The sequence below is a fragment of the Esox lucius genome, chromosome 10, assembly GCF_011004845.1.
Source record: "Esox lucius isolate fEsoLuc1 chromosome 10, fEsoLuc1.pri, whole genome shotgun sequence".
Classification (NCBI taxonomy): Eukaryota; Metazoa; Chordata; class Actinopteri; order Esociformes; family Esocidae; genus Esox; species Esox lucius.
The window spans coordinates 18,264,167-18,278,850 of record NC_047578.1 but is presented as its reverse complement, the minus strand read 5'-3'; the positions used below and the strand labels follow the sequence as shown (position 1 = coordinate 18,278,850).

At 42.7% G+C, this 14,684-nt stretch overlaps 2 protein-coding genes across 12 annotated transcripts in view; one reads left to right on the top strand and one right to left on the bottom strand.

Moving 5' to 3' along the window:
* Nucleotides 1–14,684, bottom strand: part of pogza (pogo transposable element derived with ZNF domain a) — a 28,575-nt gene that overhangs the window by 12,514 nt on the left and 1,377 nt on the right. The window contains exons 1-11 of one of the 5 annotated variants that reach the window (XM_013135576.4): nucleotides 5,286–5,369; nucleotides 3,800–3,945; nucleotides 3,532–3,612; nucleotides 3,199–3,353; nucleotides 2,811–2,895; nucleotides 2,359–2,568; nucleotides 1,997–2,173; nucleotides 1,275–1,363; nucleotides 681–1,039; nucleotides 433–590; nucleotides 69–169 (exon numbers count right to left, since the gene is read on the bottom strand). In XM_013135576.4, coding sequence (XP_012991030.2) covers nucleotides 69–169; nucleotides 433–590; nucleotides 681–1,039; nucleotides 1,275–1,363; nucleotides 1,997–2,173; nucleotides 2,359–2,568; nucleotides 2,811–2,895; nucleotides 3,199–3,353; nucleotides 3,532–3,612; nucleotides 3,800–3,935 — 1,551 coding nt within the window. In that variant the 5' untranslated portion in view covers nucleotides 3,936–3,945; nucleotides 5,286–5,369. The other 4 variants (XM_013135577.4, XM_013135579.4, XM_013135578.4 and 1 more) reach the window with 4 other exon arrangements.
* zgc:153441 (retinol-DH_like_SDR_c domain-containing protein) lies at nucleotides 5,240–13,528 on the top strand. 7 transcript variants are annotated; one of them, XM_020050330.3, is made up of 7 exons: nucleotides 5,240–5,267; nucleotides 8,148–8,282; nucleotides 8,530–8,721; nucleotides 8,842–9,003; nucleotides 9,093–9,212; nucleotides 10,019–10,223; nucleotides 13,180–13,527. In XM_020050330.3, the coding sequence occupies exons 1-7, from the start codon at nucleotides 5,255–5,257 to the stop codon at nucleotides 13,283–13,285; spliced, it is 933 nt and encodes a 310-aa protein (XP_019905889.1). In that variant the 5' UTR covers nucleotides 5,240–5,254; the 3' UTR covers nucleotides 13,286–13,527. The 7 variants fall into 7 exon arrangements, with proteins under 7 accessions (XP_019905889.1, XP_028978587.1, XP_034150610.1 ...); XM_029122754.2 differs by having other exon boundaries at nucleotides 8,127–8,282; XM_034294719.1 differs by lacking the exon at nucleotides 5,240–5,267 and adding an exon at nucleotides 6,587–7,136 and having other exon boundaries at nucleotides 8,127–8,282; nucleotides 10,067–10,223; nucleotides 13,180–13,528.

The following is a 14,684-nucleotide window of genomic DNA, read 5'->3' as shown; positions in this document are numbered from 1 at the left end:
AGGAGAGAGATTCAACGTCTGAACGTGTGAGGAAGGTCAGTGGTTGGGACAGTAGTAAGGCTGTTTACCTGGCAGATGTAAGGCATCTCTCCAGGCTTGTGGGTGTTCTTCATGTGCTGCAGGAACAAAGGCTCGCCGTCGTACACCAACTCACAGATCTTACACTTAGCTAGGACCAACCGAGAAAAAAAAGTGTGACGTAAGTATACAAAGCGCTCACTCCATCTGCCCTTTACAAGACCGACTAAACGTCTGCATGTGACAAAGTGTCCATATTCCGGTATAATCCACCCAATTCCAAGCAAAGGCAATACATGTCTGCCAAATGCACATTCGGTGGGACTTGACCATGCGGGAGAATTGGGGCGGGACTTTGCCATAGCGAATGGGAGCGCGCCTGGTTATGACAGAACGCTCGGTCGGACCTCTCACCAGTGGACTCAAACTGGCTGTGGACGCCCTCCACGTGGCACTGCAGGCTGAAGGGCGAGGTGAAGTTGCGGAAGCAGTGCTGGCAGGTGGTGTGCGTGTCCTCCCCGCCGTTCTGCAGCGCTGTCACCTCCACGTGGTGACGCATGTGGTTCATCAGCCTGGACGGGAGACAGGGAGATGTTCTGAAAGTTCAGCCAAATACGGACATGCGAGGCGTCGGTTTGAAAAAGCTAACGGGAAAAGCTCACTTGATGTTGTTCTTGAGGGTCTTGCTGCAGTGGATGCACTTGAAGACGCCTGGCGACTTCTCCACAGGCGCTCCGACCAGGCTGCGGCCCTTGTCCACGCCGTAGTAGAAGTCCTCCACCAGCATGATGAGCTTGCCCTGCTGGTCAGCCTCAGGGGGGGGGCTGCCGCCCTCCGACGAGTAGGCAGGCTCCTTGGCGGTCCTGGGGAAGGTCGGCAAGGAAGAGGAGGAAGACGGGGTGTAGGCCGCAGCTTTTGAGGATTTGGCCTTCGGTTTGGATGACTTGGGGAGTTTGCCGGGTCTGAAAGACTTTGGAGAGTTGATGGCGTCCAGGCTTTGGGCGATCTCTTTGCTGCAGAGCTAGAAAGCAATTGGGGTAAAGGTTATGAATAGAATATCTCCATCTGTTATCACTGTCGGTAATGACTTCTTGTCAAAACACGTTAGGGTAGTTGACATTAGCAGTGGATTTTGACACAAGCATTAACAGTCCTTCCCAGCCAGGCTTAATAGGTTAATTTGAAAATGTTACCCAGAAATCAACCCGAAGCATTTTCATCAAGAGACTACAAAAGTCCACCTAAAGCACACTTACACACATGAAGCCACGCAGGGCGTTGACCATTTTGTACTCAGACCGGCAGTACTTGCACATCTTTGGCGTGGCAGAGGCTGGTGAAATCACTACAAAAGAAACAACAGTTGTCTGTCTAAGTAAATCATTTCATGTGCAAAATCAGAAAACTCTGGGCTCAATAGGAAATAACCATTGACTCCAATAGGATATTCCAGTAATATAATTTCTAGTAGATTACACAATAGTAGGTCTGCACATTTTAAAGCTTGATGGTTTTTCAATGTTAGTTTGAGTTAAAACTACAGCTCGGCTGAATTCGCATTAAGTGTATAAATGACTACAATTGGTTTTAGACAAACTTCACCATGAAATGCGTAATAAGTGTTAAACATCTTCTAACTTGATTTTTTAATTCAGTTAGCACATTTTGTAGGTGAATATTTCTATTATCTATTTTTGAAGTCAGGTAATCAACCCAGTTTAGAGCCAAGTGTTCATCAGCATTGCAGTATTTGGCAAAACGATTCAATATTTTATCTAAGTTGTGCATCCCTAAACAGTAGTAATATTTGAATTATTTATGAGATGTTTCTCTTCATGTTTAAAGTGAAATGTATCTGACTGAAACAATATACATCCCTAATCTGAATGAATCATGGATGCCCTGCCAAGCTGGAGCAAGGATAGAAAATGAACCATGGAAGTGTGAAGGGCAGCCAGTCTTATGAATGAGGACAAACCTCTGAGGGGAGCACTAGGAGAGGGACCAGAACTTGATCCACTGGTACCGGGGGCCCGGGCAGGGCTGGGTGACTGCCGTGCGGTCAGACACTGCGGTGCTCTGGGTGAGATGGTGAGGGGTGCAACTCTCACAACATGGCTGCCTGCTACAGCCATAGAACCGGCTGACGTAATGCCTAAGACGAAAGCACGGTTAGTGTTGCATGACAAAACCACTATAATTATTTATTTTTTTTAAACGTTGTTTTAATCGTCTTCCACTAATCCATATGATATATTTTGAGGCGGAATGCGACAGAGCTACAGCAGTGAGCCGAGTTGCTGGAGGAAATAAGGGCGGGGGCACGGCTGGATTCCGTACTTGTGATGGATGGAGTGGTGGGGACGGCTACAGGAGTCGGGGTGAGGTTGACCCCGCCGGAGGCCACGGTGCTGATGGTGCTGACTCCATTGTTGGTGCGGATGGTGAGGGTGACGGGGATGCGCACCGTGGTGAAGCCGCTGGGGGCTGGCCCGTTCAGGGGCTGGGACAGGACCTGCTGGGGCATCAGCTGGAGCTGAGTTCCCTGGACTGGAGGAGACACACACGGTTAATCCAGACTGTCAATTTGTACTTTCTGAAAAGAATCCCCTGCTACTTGATAAAATGACCTAAAGCAAGCAGGACATAACAGACCACAAAAATCACATGTCAATATTTTTTGCGGTGGGGATTCCACTTATGCTGGTTACTTCTAAGTTTGAGGTTGACTGTGAAATAGTTGTGGAACCTTGATCAGCTAGCGATATGTTGGTTTAACGTTGGCTACTTACCACCCGGCAACACAGTGATGGGTTGGCCATTCACGATGTACCCCACCTTTTTGGCACTTATAGTCTGCGTGGCCCCTTGTATGTTCTGAAAGACACAAACGCAACCAGAACCTTTATGCTATTTATTTGTAAACACACAAGTGCATGAAGGCCCACCTGATCCTCCGTGTCAGCCTGAAACGCATGGTTGCTCAGTAGCAATCTAATGACAACAGGGCAGCATTTAAATATGGGCTGGGAATTGTCAGGAACCTCAAAACACATGGTTGAAAGAGACGGCACCCATGAGCTAACAGCTAATCAGTCGCCAGCAGATTTTGCGGCGTTTCCACCAGAGTTAGTCACGATGAAAAAGAAAAACACTGACCGGAAACCCTGGCCTGCGTACCTGTGTGGTGAAGATGATGTTCTGGCCGTTGACGCTACTGGTGCTAGGCAGCATAGCGGCCGGCATTTGCAGAACCTCGGGTATGGGGTGTTGTAGAGGCTGCAGCACATTAGTCATAGCCTGTGTCAAAACCAGTGACTGTGGTGGGCATGGTGCTGCGGAGAGAAGGTCAAAGGTGAATATATTCCCTGTGAGGCTGAGATCCTGTTGGTTAGGCAAAATGCCAACCGAACCATGTTTCATGCTACTGTGACTACCTGTCAGCACGCCAAAACTGGAGAGAAAACTGTTGCCAAGAGTATACATTTAGAAACACCCTTCCAGGGAACTCACCAAGGGCACGTAAAGGTTTGGTTACGACACCACTGACATCGCTGGGGCGTGTCACTAAAGTGTGATTGGGAGGTCCTTTTACTAGGAGAGAAATATAAAGAACCACATAATATAAACTATAAAATATTACCATGGCACTGATAGTAATAAAGCACATTCACCATTTACAGCTGTCTATTTTGTATGGCATACGGGAGTTGAATCCCAAAACAGACAATGACACCAGTGAGGTAAATTACATCCAACCATAGATGAAGCACACACACACCGCTGCTTGTTTCTTCCATCTCATTATCTGACTGGTGTTGCCATGGCGTCAGATCCTCCTCCACACACTCCATGTGGAGCTCTGAGTCTGACGCGTTGATCTCGATGTCGTCCATGTTGACGTCCGAGTCCACCATGTTCACCACTCTGAACAAGTTGATAGAAAAATAAATGAGCCAAGGCCCGACCATATGAGGTTAAAGAAAATGTATGGTACACTATGAAATCTTATTTGCATCGATTTATAAAAAAATATATAAACTCATTAGCTAACAGACAACACTTTCTAAGCATCTTTATTGACATTGTTGTCAGTGGCTGGTGCTTGTATACATTGCATGATGCCACCATCTTCTCTGTAGCAGGCAAAACGGAATAGAATTATTAAAAATGATAAGCAACCATCTAGTTCAAGTAAGCTACTCCCATTCTACACTTGTTCCTAATGAAACAGACCCATGTTTTGAGTTAAGTTTAGCAGACTAGTTGGCTGACTAATGTCACTACTACTAGTAACCCATAGGTAAACGCTGAAAATACTGCTCAAGCCCGCTAGTCCAAGATCAGCATCCTGTCTTTTAATCTCCACTTTCCTTAAAATAAACAAACGTGTCTTGGATCAGTCGTCACGTTGAGATACGAGAGCATGTTCAAGGATTCCTGCAACACAGTACACTCTGCAACATGACATGAGCTTGACCTAGCATTCCTGCTAGCTAATATGCTAGCCAGCTAACAGTTCAACAACTGCCAACCTTTACAGTACATCCATTCACCAAGCATGCAAACAGCTCACATACCTTGTGTACTCTATAGCTTACGCCAAAATAAAAAATTATGAATTCCAAAAAAATATGGACGTACATAACGCACCTGAAAACAAAGTCAAAATCAATGATCTGTACAATGGTGACTGCTACCGTTTTTCCCTTTTCCGCTCGCTTAGGAAAGCGCAAGAAATTAACCACTTCACTTCCAGATTTGATGTAGACGCTGTGATTGGATACGATCTTAAAAACGGGCGGAGTGACCATCTCTATCATGGAAAGCAAGCGATACTTAATTTTAACTTGTTTTTAAAATGTCATGTTATTGAATTTGTTCACGTTTGCAACGCGTAGTAAACGCGCATGCACGCTGGCCCAAGATCAGCTTCCTGTCGTTTAACCTCACTTTCCCTATAAGACGCATTACAAACAAACGTGTCCTGGATCAGCAGTCACGTTAGGATACGTGCAGTGCGCGTGTACATTACTTCCTGCAAGCCACTCTGCAACATGACTCCATGCAAACAGCAAGCCTTGAGCTTAAACTAGCATTGCTGCTAGCTAACTTGCTAGACAGCTAACGGAGTTCAACAACTGGAAACCTCTGCATCTATTCACGAAGCATGCCAATGGCTCGCTTACCTTGTTCACTATTTTGCCGAAGTAAAAATGAAAAATCATAAAATACAATGAAACGTGAAGGTACTTGGCGTTTCTCACCATTAAGTGAAAACAAAGATCTGTGCAATGGTGGCTGCTACCGTTTTTCCCTTTTCGGCTCGCTTAGGAAAGCGCAAGAAATGTACCACGTCACTTCCAGATTTGATGTAGACGCTGTGATTGGATACGATCTTAAAAACGGGCGGAGTGACCATCTCTATCATGGAAAGCAAGCGATACTTAATTTTAACTTGTTTTTAAAATGTCATTTTATTGAATTTGTTCAAGTTTGCAACGCGTACTACACGCGCATGTGTATTTGTAATACATTGGTGGAGGTGGTGTAACTTTACCCGCATTGTGCATATTCAAATGTAAGGTTTCTCCAAACAAGTTGTCAGACATTAATATCAATTTATGTATACATGAATAGTCATAATAATAGTACATGAATAGTCATTTTCCAATAGTTGTACTATCTTTGGCGCTATTAACTAAATGCGAGTATGCTAGTTTACTAAATAGTTTGATTGGCTTTACATTGCCTGTAAACTAGGCATTGCCTGTAACATTGCCTGTGTGCCGGAATATACTGTACATAAGCAATACGTATACGTTGGCCACAAGACCAGCAACTGACCGACTGTCCCCTCCCCATTTCTACATCTGAATCGCAGTATGTCGTTTCGCACAGTGCAGCTACCAGAGAATGCCTCGATTGAGTGTTAGTTTCAGGTATTAGAAGAAGCTATTAAAAACTACTGTGTAGGTGGCTAACGCGAACCGATGAAGTTGGTTTGCCAGCTTTACTAGCAGCTTCTAAATAGCCTGTAGTACCACGCACAATCTGAGTTTACACATCTGATTTTCTTATGCCATTCCAAATGCTACTGTACATCACTCCCAACATTAGATATTTTTCAGATCGCGAACATTTACCATCCGTAGCTATTCTTACGTAGCTAAGCAAAGCTAGCTAGGCAGGTTTACGTGTAAGCGGTTTTCCGCTTTGAAGTGTTGTGGTGTTAGGAATACGTACAGGAGCGCCCCCTTTGTTGGACGATGAAGTTAACTAACTAGCTAAATTCTCCAGTAATTCAGTGTTACTGTTCACGACAGTAAACATCAACCACAGAAATACAACTGTGCAGTGTTCCATTCCATATGATTATTTTCAAATTCACAACTATGTTTTACTTTATGTTCACCACCATCTGAAAATAAAATAACATGCATGAATTATTAATATTTGCCTATTTGAAAATCGGTCTATATTGTCCCTATTTCGCTTAACTGTAAATTATCTTAAAACGGTAGCCATTAAATGCCAGTAGGTGCGTACACACAAGGTCCACAGACCTGGTCCTAATGTGTTGTCATGGCAAACGTAGTAACAGGAAATACATAGACTACATTGTCCCTCAGGGACTATGTCAGTACTGCTACCAATGTATAAATTGAAGGTGAGCAGCTAGGACTGAGCTGTTATGCTCCTTAATTTGACCAGATTTAGTCAGCTTGATGTTAAATTGCAAACTTCCTGATAAATATATTAAAACACCACAAAATCCAACTGAAATTCAAGGAAAAGAAACACTGTGGTGTTACCATTAACTGGCCAAGGGAGTAGTACTAGTTTAATCTGGCTATAAGTCTTAAAACCTCCTGTGTAAGATACTTAGACCTATTCATAGACATTCAGTCTGTATCACTACTCGTGCAGTAACAACATTAAAAACAGCACAGTTCAAGAAGAAGGGCCAGACTTAAAAATCTGGAATTACTAGGCTAAATTGTTTGCTCTGGGATAGTCAATAATTTTTTCCCCAACTACAACTGACAAAATGTGGAAAGAGTTAAAGAAAAACCAGCTAGTGAAGTACGGTGCTGTGGCTACAGTGACAACCATCAGTAAGTCATTGCCTTTTCCTTTGGAGATTAGATTAGATTCAACGTTATTTCCATTGAACAACTACAAGTACAGTACAACGAAATGCATTTAGCATCTAACCAGAAGTGCAAATAGAAGAGTACAGAAAATGTACAAGTGAAACAATTAAGAACAATGTATGTTATAGGTGGGATGTATACATGTGGAGTGAAGGCAAATATTGAGGTATTCTCTGTCTTAGACCTAATGGAAATACTTTTTTAGCCTTCTATTCAAAACATTTCCTTGGGCATGTATACTAGCAATAGATTCAAGTATCTAATGCCATGTTCCTGTTTGGTTCTTCACCTAAATTAAAATCAACAGAATCACTGACATCTGACTGACCATGGTATGTGGTAGCCTAACACTATATTATTATGTCTGTTTAAGGTTTGTGTTTTGTCTTTAGCGCCAATCTTACCATATTCTGTTATGTATGTAAATATTTAACAATTCCCCACAGACAATATGCTACTTTTTCCAAGAAGTACAGTACAAATTCCTATTACCCATAACAAAGGGTCTATATTGCGTAGACAGAAAAATGTTAAGCCAGGATTGAATCTTGTTAAGAGATTGTAATCTGTGTAGATTTTTTTTTTTTTAATCCTACCAAATGGAACAAGTGCCTTTTACATTGCATTTATTTAGATGTAGTCCTAAAATATGTTTGCAACTTCTGTTAATCTATCTTCCTATGCTCATGGACTGATCATAGTAATACACATCTACATATAGTCCCCGGATTAAAAGCAAATGTTTTTCAAAAGTAAGCAGAGTGGAAACACAAATATTTGGCTTAGGGAATGGTAGACATGGTCTTGTGACCTATTACTATGCAATATATTCCTGTGAATAGAAATGTATGACAGCATCCCAATCAGTTCTTTCACAATTGAATAGGCCAGGTGTCTGTAGCAGAAGGTTCACAGGTCAACATAAGAAGTAAGAGTGATATTTTGGCTCAGTGCCGTTTGTCTCTAAACCAGGCTATGTTTTGCTACGAAAGTGGGTTGCCGGTGGAATATGCCGCAGCTGTGTCAAACTGCATGGAAAAACAGTGGTTGTCACTGGTGCCAACACTGGGATCGGCAAGGAGACAGCCAGAGATATGGCCATGAGAGGTACAGCAGACTTATGACGTTTCTTTATTAGACTAACTGTGTTGGGATTTGCTTTTGCAAAATATTTGCCAAAATAAGTTACCATGCAATTTAAATAGAATGCAGGTTATAGGGCAAGTGTTTGGGTTTATCAATGGATCAAGTTTAAGAGTCTTCGTAATGAGGTGTGGATGGCTGATGCTATATATTTTGTCGGAGGAAAATTGTATGGATGTGTTTTTCAGACCAAAGTGTTTTGTGTTCTAAGGAGCTCGTGTGATCTTGGCTTGCCGAAACCTCACCCGGGGAGAGTCGGCTGCAGCGGAGATCCGCAGTTCCACAGGAAATTGTAATGTGATTGTGCGACAACTGGACCTGGCCTCCCTTGGGTCGGTACGACAGTTTTCCCAGGAATTCCTTGCCACAGAGACCCGTCTGGACATTCTAATAAACAATGCTGGTGAGAAAGATGCTATAATCCAACATGCTGAGTGCTTGAATTGTGTTGACATTGTTACCAAGGTTCTGGGCTTGAGCTCGTTGGGCAGTCAATTTAATACATTCCCTATTCTTCCCACAGGTATAATGCTGTGTCCCAAAATTCTCACAGTGGATGGTTATGAGAGTCAATTGGCTGTCAATCACCTCGGTCACTTTCTACTGACCAATCTGCTCCTGGACATGCTGAAAGCTTCCAGCCCTAGTCGCGTTGTCAATGTGTCTAGCATTGCTCATCAAGGTGGTAAGTATATCCAGACCTCACTTTTTTTGTCACAAACCAAATCTTGTCTGTGTAATTATATCTGTCTTACTCTGCCTCATTTCTTTCAGGGAAAATCCACTTTGATGACCTTAACTTTGATAAGAAGAGGTACAACCCAGTAACTGCCTACAAGCAGAGCAAACTGGCAAACCTCCTCTTTTCTAGGGAGCTGGCACGTCGGACCAAAGGTGGGGAGGCTTTATTACTGCTTGATTACTAGAATTCTAGTAGCCCAAAAGCGAGCCCATGAGCAAGTGGAGTCACTTTTCAGACAGAGCACAGATCAGAGCACAGAGCTGATTGTGTAGACATTTGTTGATATTCTTGACTCGTTAGCAAGATTTGAGCTCTATCTTAAGTCAATGGTTCCCAAACTTTAAAACTTCCCGAGAAACTCCATTCTTGGAATCACAGATATAATATAAAATGTAGTCAGTAATCAGTAAAAGCAACCATTTACTATTGTAATAAAAAAGCAACAAATACGTTAAATAAAACAAAAAAAAAGCTGCATCCTGTGAGTTTCAATCACAGCGCACTGACACTTCGATCACGGCGCACTGACACTTCGATCACGGCGCACTGACACTTCGATCACGGCGCACTGACACTTCGATCATGGCGCACTGACACTTCGATCACGGCGCACTGACACTTCCTGGCACCTGCATAGAGGACAGTGCAGTTTGGCTCAGCATTGTCCGGGGTTGGTGGTGGGGATGTCATAGATCATTTTCTTTACCTCGTAGCACTCTAATGATTCCTTTTGGTGGGTTGGACACATGCAACATGTCAAATAACTTATTGCTCAGTTTTTTAAAGACATTACATTATGTAGTATAATGGTGCACTGATAACTGCTTTAAACTGTATAACTTATTTTAAATTGATATTCCGAAGTCTGTCTAAACAGACTAGTGTATTTCTTCCTGAAACGTCTCAGCATCTACATATTCTAAAGTTAATGTACATATCCCTGCACACACTGCATCAGGAACCGGAGTGACATCATATTCTCTGCACCCTGGCGTTATCCGGACAGAGCTGTGGCGCTTCTCGCAGTCAAAGTACCCCACACTAAGTGCAGCGCTGTCGGCCCCTGCCTGGCTACTGATGAAGACCCCCAGGCAGGGGGCCCAGACCACCATCTACTGCGCTGTTACTGAGGGGCTGGAGGACAAGAGTGGCTGCTACTTCAGGTACTACTTTGAGTTTAGCATCGCTTTTGGTTGAGCAAAGTCACTGTGAACCCAATCTATGCTTGTGTAGGCGTTTGGGTCTGTTTGTCTGTGCGTGCGCCTGCTTGAGTACATATGAGTTTGAGCTGGGCAATACAGACTTTCAGCTCCCTCCAAAGATTTTCTATTGGGTTCAGGTCTGGAGACTGGCTAGGCCCCTCCAGGACCTTGAGATGCTTCTTACGGAGCCACTCCTTAGTTGCCCTGGCTGTGTGTTTCGGGTCGTTGTCATGCTGGAAGACCCAGCCACGACCCATCTTTACTGCTCTTACTGAGGGAAGGAGGTTGTTGGCCAAGATCTCGCGATACATGGCCCCATCCATCCTCCCCTCAAAACGCTGCAGTCGTCCTGTCCCCTTTGCAGAAAAACATCCCCAAAGAATGATGTTTCCACCTCCATGCTTCACGGTTGGGATGGTGTTCTTGGGGTTGTACTCATCCTTCTTCTTCCTCCAAACACGGCGAGTGAATTTTAGACCAAAAAGCTCTATTTTTATCTCATCACATGACCTTCTCCCATTCCTCCTCTGTATCATCCAGATGGCCATTGGCAAACTTCAGATGGGCCTGGACATGCGCTGGCTTGAGCAGGGGGACCTTGCGTGCGCTGCAGGATTTTAATCCATGACGGCATATTGTGTTACTACTGGTTTTCTTTGAGACTGTGGTCCCAGCTCTCTTCAGGTCATCGACCAGGTCCTGCCAAGTAGTTCTTGGGTGATCCCTCACTTTCCTCATTATCATTGATGCCCCACGAGGTGAGATCTTGCATGGAGCCCCAGACTGAGGGAGATTGAACGTCATCTTGAACTTCTTCCATTTTCTAATAATTGCGCCAACAGTTGTTGCCTTCTCACCAAGTTGCTTGCCTATTGTCCTGTAGCCCATCCCAGCATTGTGCAGGTCTAAAATTGTATCCCTGATGTCCTTACACAGCTCTCTGGTCTTGGCCATTGTGGATAGGTTGGAGTCTGTTTGATTGAGTGTGTGGACAGGTGTCTTTTATACAGGTAACAAGTTCAAACAGGTGCAGTTAATACAGGTAATGAGTGGAGAACAGGGCTTCTTAAAGAAAAACGAACAGGTCTGTGAGAGCTGGAATTCTTACTGGTTGGTAGGTGATCAAATACTTATGTCATGCAATAAAATGCAAATTAATTATTTAAAAATCTTACAATGTGATTTACTGGATTTTTGTTTTCGATTCCTTCTCTCACAGTTGAAGTGTACATATGATAAAAATTACAGACATACAGTATACAGGTGCTGGTCATATCATTAGAATATCATCAAAAAGTGGATTTATTTCAGTAATTCCATTCAAAAAGTGAAACTTGTATAATGTATACATTCATTCGACAGACTGATATATTTCAAGTGTTTATTTCTTTAAATTTTGATGATTATAACTGACAACTAATGAAAACCCCAAATTCAGTATCTCAGAAAATTCAAAAACACCTGCAAAGGCCTTTAAATGGTCTCTCAGTCTAGTTCTGTAGGCTACACATTCATGGGGAAGACTGTTGACTTGACAGCTGTCCAAAAGACGACCATTGACACCTTGCACAAGGAGGGCAAGACACAAAATTTAATTGCTAAAGAGGCTGGCTGTTCACAAAGCTATGTGTCCAAGCACATTAATAGAGAGGCGAAGGGAAGGATAAGATGTGGTAGAAAAAAGCAATAGGGATAACCGCACCCTAGAGAGGATTGTGAAACAAAACCCATTCAAAAATGTGGGGGAGATTCACAAAGAGTGGACTGCAGCTGGAGTCAGTGCTTCAAGAACCACCACGCACAGACGTATGCAAGACATGGATTTTAGCTGTCGCATTCCTTGTGTCAAGCCACTCTTAAACAAGACACAGCATCAGAAGCGTCTCACCTGGGCTAAAGACAGTAAGGATTGAACTGCTGCTGAGTGATTCAAAGTTATGTTCTCTGATGAAAGTACATTTTGCATTTCCTTTGGAAATCAAGGTCCCAGAGTCTGGAGGAAGAGAGGAGAGGCACAGAATCCACGTTGCTTGAAGTCCAGTGTAAAGTTTCCACAGTCAGTGATGGTTTGGGGCGCCATGTCATCTGCTGGTGTTGGTCCACTGTGTTTTCTGAGGTCCAAGGTCAACGCAGCCATCTACCAGGAAGTTTTAGAGCACTTCATGCTTCCTGCTGCAGACCAACTTTATTTTCATTTTCCAACAGGACTTGGAACCTGCACACAGTGCCAAAGCTACCAGTACCTGGTTTAAGGACCATGGTATCCCTGTTCTTAATTGGCCAGCAAACTCACCTGACCTTAACCCTATAGAAAATCTATGGGGTATTGTGAAGAGGAAGATGCGATACGTCAGACCCAACAATGCAGAAGAGCTGAAGGCCACTATTAGAGCAACCTGTCGGTCTTAAGTAATATTCTAATTTTCTGAGATACTGAATTTGGGATTTTCATTAGTTGTCAGTTATAATCATCACAATTAAAATAAATAAACTTATCAGTCTGTGTGCAATGAATGAATATAATATACAAGTTTCACTTTTTGAATGGAATTACTGAAATAAATCAACTTTTTGATGATATTCTAATTATATGACCAGCACCTGTATATTGTTTCAAATTATTTTTTCTTTCTTTTTACCAGAGCTCGCTTTGTCCCTTGTAATGCTCATTCTGATTAAAAGGCTGTTACGAGATATATCTGATGAAATAAATACACAGCCCTGATTTTCGAGTTCTAGTTCCCCCCGTTAACCAGAACTTTAACTTGAATATTACAATAAACTGAACTTTGTGACATTACAAGTTAACCAAAAGTTAGATCCCACCGCAAAAGGCTGTTATTTCAAACACTTTCATCTCATATTGAGGAAATATCCACAACAAATAACAACACATACTGTGGTTTTTATTTCTCAGTGACTGTCAGGTGAAGGACCCATCTCCTGAGGGGAGAGATGATCTTGCAGCACTGAGACTATGGGGTGTCAGCACCGAGCTAGTGGGACTGAAAAAGAACAGCTGATCAACTCGTCCTGTAACACACTGCCAACACACCTGCCAGAGCCACTTGGATTGCTGCCTTTTAATATTCTTTTGACTTTTTAAAGTTAACTTTCATAGCTTTCATATGAGAAGAGTTATTACAGTATAATATATCCCTCTATTGTAAGAAATGTTTATGTTTTTCCTTCAGGATTGTATTGCACTGCAGTTCATCCTCATTACAAAATTATTGTTGTAAACATCATGCTGATAAATTGACTGAGGAGTGTAACAAAATAAAAATCTTTGTTGAAATAAAAAAATATTGTGTAGTTGTTTTCGCCATATAAACAGGTGTTAATAATTTGAAATTATTAAATGTACTTCTTCAAATGCAGACATGCGCATAAACAACTTGTAATACATTCACCATGGGATTCAGTCATTACCATCACTCTCAAGGACTTCTGTTTATGAAACTATTGTTGAAGAAACATTTTCCTAAAAAAGACACGCCAAATGTCTGTGGCTGCAATTCCCCTTATTCACCGCGCCTCCATCTTGAAATCCAAAAAGAGGCTAGGGGGTACACTCTAAAACGGAAGTTCATTTACAGAGCGCAGCAGTGGGTGTCTGTCATCATGGCAGCAGGGGCTAGCTCAAATAGCGGCATCGGCAGCTCGCAGTGGCATTTCCGGTGGCAGATTGAGATTTCACGGCATCTGCCCCGTTAGCAGTGGCATTTTTTTGTGTGGCAGGTTGAGATGCCGGTGGCAGTTTGAGATGCAAAAGATTTTTCCTGAGATGCCACGGCATCTTTCGCCTTTTATATGGTATTTCCTGTGGCAACCTAGGATGCTGCGGCACCTGCCGCTGTTTGTGTGGGTTGCCACCGGTTCACCGTAAGATGACATGTCACATTTGACCAATTATGGGGTAGAACGGTGGCAAACAAGGGCTGTGTCCGAAATCACCCACTACTCAACATATACAACCAAACCAGTAGCCTGTCGTACTGTAGAGGAAAGAGCATATCCGACTGCAACTGCTGGTGTTTGTAGCATTTGCTAGTGAGATACCTTATAGTTTATAAATGTTAACATTTGCCAATATTAGACTTGGTAGCATTTTCATGACCCTATTTGTTTATTTTTTTCAACGTTTCTTTGATTATTTATAATATTTTATTTGTATCACAGTGTTATGTTGCAGTGCTAAGGAAAGAAATTGGTGGTAGCCATGACAAAATACTTTACTCACTCAAATAAAAGACTGCAGTTTAAAGCATGATTACATTAGGGGAACATTCAGGTATCATGACTGTGGATAAACTGCTCATTTTGCGGAGTGGTGCCACTGCTAGAAGAAATATGCTTGCTAAACGTTCAAATGTTCATTTTGATCGTTCATATCAACAGTTCATCTTTCCCTGCTAGACT

Bases quoted from the DNA above. Each gene is read 5' to 3' on its own strand.
- zgc:153441 (XM_010873705.4), top strand. From the start codon at position 7,070: ATGTGGAAAGAGTTAAAGAAAAACCAGCTAGTGAAGTACGGTGCTGTG. The intron at 8,283-8,529 runs GTACAGCAGACT...TTGTGTTCTAAG, and splicing joins CAGAGATATGGCCATGAGAG to GAGCTCGTGTGATCTTGGCT. The intron at 8,722-8,841 runs GTGAGAAAGATG...TTCTTCCCACAG, and splicing joins CATTCTAATAAACAATGCTG to GTATAATGCTGTGTCCCAAA.